This window comes from Nicotiana tomentosiformis, chromosome 5 (assembly GCF_000390325.3).
Source record: "Nicotiana tomentosiformis chromosome 5, ASM39032v3, whole genome shotgun sequence".
NCBI classification, from domain to species: Eukaryota; Viridiplantae; Streptophyta; class Magnoliopsida; order Solanales; family Solanaceae; genus Nicotiana; species Nicotiana tomentosiformis.
The window spans coordinates 18,557,687-18,565,303 of record NC_090816.1 but is presented as its reverse complement, the minus strand read 5'-3'; the positions used below and the strand labels follow the sequence as shown (position 1 = coordinate 18,565,303).

The window sequence follows — 7,617 nt, the reverse complement described above, 5'->3', positions numbered from 1 at the left end:
CTCTTAAAATCATCAATACGTTGATCATTTAAATGTTCATGCGAAGGTGATATTTTAACACTATTTCGTTTGTGCATCTACTAATCACCACCGACCACTATTTTGTTAGTTACTAATCACTATTACACAACTACCATATTTAGTTGAAAACTACTAGTATTAGATTATCACCATCAATCATTACTGCACAACCATCACTCCCAGCCTTCATAAATCACGACCACCATTAGAAAATATTTTAATAATCAAACGTGTATTTAACTTCCATTTTACCAACAATACTATTCAACACGTCATTTTTAGATCATTAAGATATAATTTGAAATATTTTCTTAAGTTACTCAACCTAAATGTAATCTTTTTTCTCCTTTACACTTTTAGTATATTTTTACTTAAAGTAATCATTTTGCATGATATAGTTTGTACAATCTATTAAGATATTTTAGCAACTATTAACACAAAATTTCATATACAATTTCGTGCACACATATATATCTAGAGACTTAAGAGAGATCTCACAAGAATTTAACCAATAACAATTTATTGAAAAAATTCACAAATTATTCCCAAAAACAAAAATAAAATGTATAGAATTAAGTTGACGAGTCACGTTCTCCTTCATAATATCTGTTCCCAAGTCAACATTGACTGTACCTCACTCTCAACAAAGCGCGTGAGCAATCAAACTATATTTCTCCTATATACATCTATTTCTCCCACGTTTGATTTCACACTCCCGAAGTTAAGTTACCTTTTTAACTACTGACGGTGATCGAGATCTGTGTTCTTACCTCCCCTCTCCCCCACCCACCCCCTAAAATTCTCTATATCTAACAATATATACATACAACACACACACACGCAGTAATATATACATTCAATGGAGAGGAAGATGACGGTGACGTGTTACGTCGTCGTTTTGATAATGTTGTGTTGTGTTTTACCGGCGAGGTCGGACGGTTCTGATCATAAGTACAAGGCCGGAGATTCTGTGCCTTTGTATGCTAACAAGGTTGGTCCTTTCCATAACCCGAGGTAATGATTGTACTTTTTGCATTGTAACATTTTTGTAAATGGATAATCAGGAGCTGAATTTGCAACATCAGTTAGTGTGTACGCAGACCTTACCCAACAACCCAGTATAATTCCAGGTCTGTGTAGGTAGTGTGTACGCAGACCTTACCCCTATCCTAGGGTAAAGAGTTTGTTTCCGATAGACCCTCGCCTCCCTCCCTCCAAGAACTCCCCACCTTACTCTTGGGTGTGACTCGAACTCACAACCTCTTGGTTGGAAGTGGAGGGCGCTTACCAGTAGAATTTGCATTGTGTGTAAATTTGATTTCAGTTTAAGTTATAGAATTTGTTCATTTCTGGATTAAATGTGTATGTTTTTGTACATATTGAGCTTCGAAGGTTGTCGGTGGATGTCAAAATGAAATAGTTTCTGGTGTGTGAGTATAGATGTATTTATATAGGTATGTATGTATACACGCACACATTGTTTTTTACAATGGTAGTATATGGGCAGCTTGCGCAACTCGACTCTTCCACCAGGCATATGCTACCTCCCACGGCGGATCCATAATTTTATATAAACGGGTTCATTAAATACGACATCAATAATAGAAACAACATCAATTATAACAAGCGAGATTTGCTCAATTATATTTTTATTCTTTTTTATTCACTACAACAAAATGAAGTCAACAAATTTAAGTTTTGTTTTTTGCTTTATTAGTTGAGCAAGTTTTTTTAAAATAAAAGTATTACAAATTCTATTTAAATTTAATTTTAGAATAAATTATCTACTTATTTTAACAAATTTAAAAATTTGCTAACAAATTCTATTTAACATATTAAAAAGTATATTAAACTTTAAAATGTATATATAAACAAATTTAAATATTTTTCACGTTTATAGAAACAATGATGTTATTTACAAATAAAAAATAATCAAAAGAAAGAGTATTAACTAAACTAAATTAATACAAATAATTAAAGAGAGCTATAAATACCGGAAAAATTTAATACTAGAGCAAATAAATAATTTCATATTGAAACAATCAACTTAAACTTAAAAGCTATTGTTCATTCCAAAATTACAAATATACAAATATAATCAATAATTGTCAGAAATAAGAGTAAGAGTGCTGCAACGTAGCCTCCAACTGTAAGAGTGCTGCAACGTAGACTCCAACTGCGGACCACCAACCAGGAGCTTTTGAACCCACTTGACCATTATACCACAAAGGTTTGTTGTGTCAAGTGGGTTCATTAATAAAATAATATCTGTATTCATTCTGTTTTAGATCATAATTACATGTATAAATATTATATTTTTCCAACGAAGCGGGTTCCTTTGAACTCTCTTTGATACATGTGGGACCGCCCCTGCCGACCAGCGCACATATCGAGTAACTCTGAAGAAATTACCTAGTGTTTTTGTCTCGGCTGAGATTTGAACTATGTTGTATGTATACATGCACACACTTTTTTAAAAAGGTAGTGTTCGGGCAAGCTCGAGTATAAATCGACTATTCCGCCAAGTACCTGCTATTCCGACCAATACATGTACCAATAACTCTGTTCACCTAAGATTTAGGCTGATGGTAAGAAATCACCTAGTGTTCTTTGTCTCTGATGAAATTTAAACCATATTGGATGTATGCACACACACATTCTTTTTACAATGTTAGTGTCCAGGCTAGCTTACGTGCAGCTTGAGTACTCCGTCAGCCATTAGGTACCTGCTACCTCCGACTAACACAAGTACCGAGTAACTCTGTCCACCAATCGTCTAGGCTGATGAGAGGAAATAACCTACTCTTTTTTGTCTTTGCTAGGATTTGAACCATGTTGTATGTATACACACATACAACACATTGTTTTTGAGCAAGCACATACAACACATATTAAATGTGTCTGTTTTTGCGCATGTCTGTGTGTATATAATGTGTATAGTCCGAGACAAAGTTACTGGTGCTGTCTAGATTTGATGAATTTCTCTTGGTATACAGCTAGTTTATCGAGTTTCAGTTGAAGTCGTTGATCGAATTGATGAACTAAGTGCTACTACTTGTGCATGGTAGAAAGAGCTAAAGATAAGAAATTGAGATATGTAGCTTTTAAGACTGAATTTCTGTGTAGCATCTTCTAGGTAACTTGATATTGTAACAATCTGGAGTACTGCTATTACTCTCAAAAAAAAAATAAAATCTGGAGTACTGCCTCTGATGTGGCCAATGTCATCTATGATCTGTACAACTCGGGCTCTTTTGTTAACCTCTCTGTTACGCTCACATAAAGGTGCCATATATAGGATATTTGGATTACTTAAGTGTGTTAAGAAATTACTTGACGCAAACAATAACATGCAACCAGAAAGAGATATATGGTGTAATTTTTGGCGGACAAGAATTCAACTGGCTTAAGTTATCTAGGAAGCCTAAATCTATATTTATATACATGTTTGTTGTATGCATGAATATTGATGTCGGAATGCTTTTCGGCTCTTCATAAGATTGATAAATAAATTTTTAAAAAGAGCAGCCCCCCTAGTACAAACTGCAACCTTCACATTCAGAGAAATTCAAACAATATCTATAAACTTCTTGGTCAAAAGAAGGATTTGCAAGCCTCTTGAAAATTAAATGAGACAAACGTTTTTGTACTGGCCTTGTCCTTTTATCTCTGATATACTCAACTTACTTTCTTTCTTTGATTCATTATTGACATAATGAGTCTTCATTTTCCATTTCTGAAGAAAACTACAAGATGATGCATATAGATGCAAATAAGGAATGATGACTTCAAGCTTAAAGTGTAAAAACAATGGATTTTAACAACTTGGAGATTGATGTACTAGTGAATTCTTTATCCTGCTGTCACAACATTTTTTGTGTTGAACTTGATTGAAAACAAAAAGTAGTGTGTGCATTATAAATGCTGTGTGCGTCCTTTTTGTCTATGGAATAGCTCATGAATTGTTTTTTTCTTTACATTTTTCATTCCAGTGAAACGTACCGTTTCTTTGATCTTCCTTTCTGTGCACCAGGTATGCAGTCAATGCTTTAGTGTCCTTCTTTTAAGTCAACTTTGTAGATTTTAAGTTCCAAATTTACCGAAGGATGTTTTTGCAGCTCATGTGAAAGAGAAAAAGGAAGCTCTTGGTGAAGTCTTGAATGGTGATCGACTGGTCAGTGCTCCTTACAAGCTTGACTTTATGTACGACAAGGACTCAGAAATAGTGTGCAAAAAGAAGTTAAGCAAGGAAGAAGTTTCTCAATTCCGCAGTGCTGTTGCTAAGGACTATTACTTCCAAATGTATTATGATGACTTGCCCATTTGGGGTTTCCTAGGGAAAGTTGGTAAGGATGGAAAATCTGACCCCATCGAGTACAAGTATTATCTGTTTAAACATCTCCATTTTGAGATCTTTTACAACAACGATCGTGTGGTTGAGATCAATGCACGAACTGATCCTAATGCCCTGGTAGATATCACAGAGGACAAGGAAGTAGATGTTGACTTCATGTACTCTGTGAAATGGAAGGAGACAACTACTCCTTTTGAGAAGAGGATGGAAAAATACTCGCAGTCTTCATCATTGCCACATCACTTGGAAATCCATTGGTTCTCAATTATCAACTCTTGCGTGACAGTTCTTCTCTTAACTGGTTTTCTTGCCACAATTCTTATGCGCGTCCTTAAGAATGACTTTGTCAAGTAAGTGGTAATTTAGTTAATACGAGTGGTTTGCCTACATTTCTTGTTCTTCAGAATAAGTTCTCTTTTGAGTCTTCATGTCAATTTTTTCTTAATCAATATTCAAAGGTATGCACATGATGAGGAGGCAGCTGATGACCAAGAAGAAACTGGGTGGAAGTACATTCATGGTGATGTTTTTAGGTACCCGAAGTACAAATCTTTGTTGGCTGCAGCACTTGGTTCTGGTACTCAACTCTTTACGCTGTAAGTATATTTTATCGATAAAATTTGTAATCTTAAGCATGTGTGTTTCTAATGCTCTTTTCCCACTCAATTTTCAGGACCATCTTTATTTTCATTCTTGCACTTGTTGGTGTTTTCTATCCTTACAACCGCGGAGCTTTATTCACTGCACTAGTCGTCATATATGCTCTCACGTCTGGCATTGCTGGCTATACTGCAGCCTCGTTCTATTGCCAACTAGAAGGGACAAACTGGGTTTGTTTTCATGGCTCTAATGCATCTCCTTTCCATTTGAATCGATACTCTTTCCTTGACAATTCATATGACTATCTTTCTATTTTGGGCCATGCTAAACTTTTTGACAACACTGCTCCATTCATCTTTCGAGAATTCAATTTCAGTAAACTATTCAACTTTCAAAGCTTGATGATTTTCCTATCAAACTAACTTTTCAACCATTACTTTAATACTATTAATCACTAATATAATAGAAAGGCAATTAACACCTTCACCTTTGTGTTGTCAAATACCGTCATATAAAATGGAATGGAGAGTATATTAGTTTTATTTCCCCTAATTCTGAACTTTTTAGAACAATTAAAAGGAAAATCATCCCTAATTCTGACTATTGTATATTTAATCATGCTCTCTGCCTTTATAGGGTAGGAGTAAGGCTGCGTACACACTATCCTCCCCAGACCCCACGTATGGGATTAAGCTGGGTTTTTTGTTGTTGTATATTTAATCATAAAAAAGGGGATGAAGCTCTGTTGATAATTGTTTTTCCTATCCTTGCTACTTTGTTACTGCTGCTTGCCATTTGCTTAGAATCATTTTATCTGGCATTCTTTTGGGAAAAATGAAGGTGTTTTATAACAAGACAATTTATTTGTTTCCCCAAGGCCTTGGCTGTGTAGTAAGAGATCTCTCCCTGTCCCCTTGATGTTATTGCTAACCACAGGGAAAGAAAGACACTACCTTTTTCCTCTGAAGTAAATTATTCAACTGGGTGAAATGTAAAAAAATTTACTAGCTTTATTCTTTCTTGTTTTAGGGGGCACTTTTCTGTATGATTGCTGTCGCGATTTTATCTAATCCTTGAAGCTGATGACTTTTTTTTTTGAGAAAAGCATTAACTGCATCCACATATGTATTTTAACTTTATATGTGATACACTTGGTCATTGCTAAGATGTTACAACTTTTAAGATAACTATTCTACATCAGTATCTGTGGGTTGTATTATTTGCCTAATTTCATCAAGTTAACTAAGATTATATGTATTGTCAAATACATTGGTGTCTTAGCTAACGAAGCACACCAGCTGAAAATGGAAGTGAGTGCAACAAAATAACAAGATGGTGTTGTTGCTCTGCAGGTTAGAAACTTGATATTGACTGGGGGCTTGTTTTGTGGACCCCTGTTTCTCACGTTCTGCTTTCTTAACTCCGTTGCCATTGGCTACAGTGCCACTGCTGCACTGCCTTTTGGAACCATTGTGGTCATTTTTCTAATATGGGCTCTTGTAACATCACCTTTGCTTGTCTTGGGTGGGATAGCTGGAAAGAACAGCAAAGCCGAGTTCCAAGCTCCTTGTCGTACCACAAAGTATCCAAGAGAGATCCCGCCATTGCCTTGGTACCGTGGAACTCTGCCTCAAATGGCGATGGCTGGGTTTTTGCCTTTCAGTGCCATATATATTGAGCTTTACTACATATTTGCAAGTGTTTGGGGTCACAGGATTTACACAATCTACAGTATCTTGTTTATAGTCTTCATTATCCTTGTAATTGTCACTGCTTTTATAACGGTGGCGTTGACATACTTTCAACTTGCTGCTGAAGATCATGAATGGTGGTGGAGGTAAGACGGTCATTTACTGGTTTTACCTATTCCTTGACCTTTTGCATCTGAAAGTTGGTTCATCATTTCTAACTTGTATATGTTCTTTCTCTGAATAGGGCATTCCTTTGTGGTGGATCAACTGGACTGTTCATCTATGGATATTGCTTATATTACTATTATGCGCGTTCAGATATGACAGGCTTCATGCAAACCTCATTCTTCTTCGGATACATGGCTTGCATCTGCTATGGTTTCTTTCTCATGCTCGGGAATGTTGGTTTCCGCGCTGCTCTATTTTTCGTTCGTCACATATACCGATCAATCAAGTGCGAGTAGAGTTATTAGGTGGCCTTCCATCTCTTACAGATTGCTTTGCAGATTTGGTAGGGCAATCTGCTTATCAAATAGGAACATGTAGGACAATTTGATTTCTTGAGAGGAAACTTGTATTATGATACACCGGCACTTTTTGTCAGATAATTAGCATTTTGCATTTACAGCTAAACAGTTTATATTAATATAATAGATTTAGATTTTCCTAAATACTATACAGTCAGATAATCAAAATGATTTTGTGTGTAATACTTTTTATTGCAGCAATTGAGGGTCTTTCAAAAATAGGGGTAAGGTCTACGTACACATCACGCTCTTCAACGTCACTTGTGGGACACAAATGAGTTTATTGTTGTTGTTGTTGTATACTTTTTATTGCAGTGGGCAAACTTTGATGAATGAATTTACTGGTGTCAAGGTCTTGAGCATATGGGTGCATGCCGTTGCTAGTGTTACAACAACGATGTCTCAATCTCAAACAAGTTAGGAA

At 35.7% G+C, this 7,617-nt stretch overlaps 1 protein-coding gene across 1 annotated transcript; it reads left to right on the top strand.

The window, feature by feature from the left end:
• Positions 1–730: 730 nt before the first annotated feature.
• On the top strand, positions 731–7,337 carry LOC104108890 (transmembrane 9 superfamily member 3-like). The gene is made up of 7 exons (XM_009618041.4): positions 731–1,035; positions 4,014–4,054; positions 4,140–4,725; positions 4,834–4,971; positions 5,049–5,205; positions 6,328–6,812; positions 6,911–7,337. The coding sequence occupies exons 1-7, from the start codon at positions 881–883 to the stop codon at positions 7,128–7,130; spliced, it is 1,782 nt and encodes a 593-aa protein (XP_009616336.1). The 5' UTR covers positions 731–880; the 3' UTR covers positions 7,131–7,337.
• The last annotated feature ends 280 nt before the right edge of the window (positions 7,338–7,617 follow it).

Excerpts from the sequence above, each read along its gene's own strand:
- LOC104108890 (XM_009618041.4), top strand. The coding sequence starts at position 881 with ATGGAGAGGAAGATGACGGTGACGTGTTACGTCGTCGTTTTGATAATG. Across the intron at positions 4,055-4,139 it reads TCTTCCTTTCTGTGCACCAG|CTCATGTGAAAGAGAAAAAG; the intron begins GTATGCAGTCAA and ends ATGTTTTTGCAG. Across the intron at positions 4,726-4,833 it reads CTTAAGAATGACTTTGTCAA|GTATGCACATGATGAGGAGG; the intron begins GTAAGTGGTAAT and ends CAATATTCAAAG.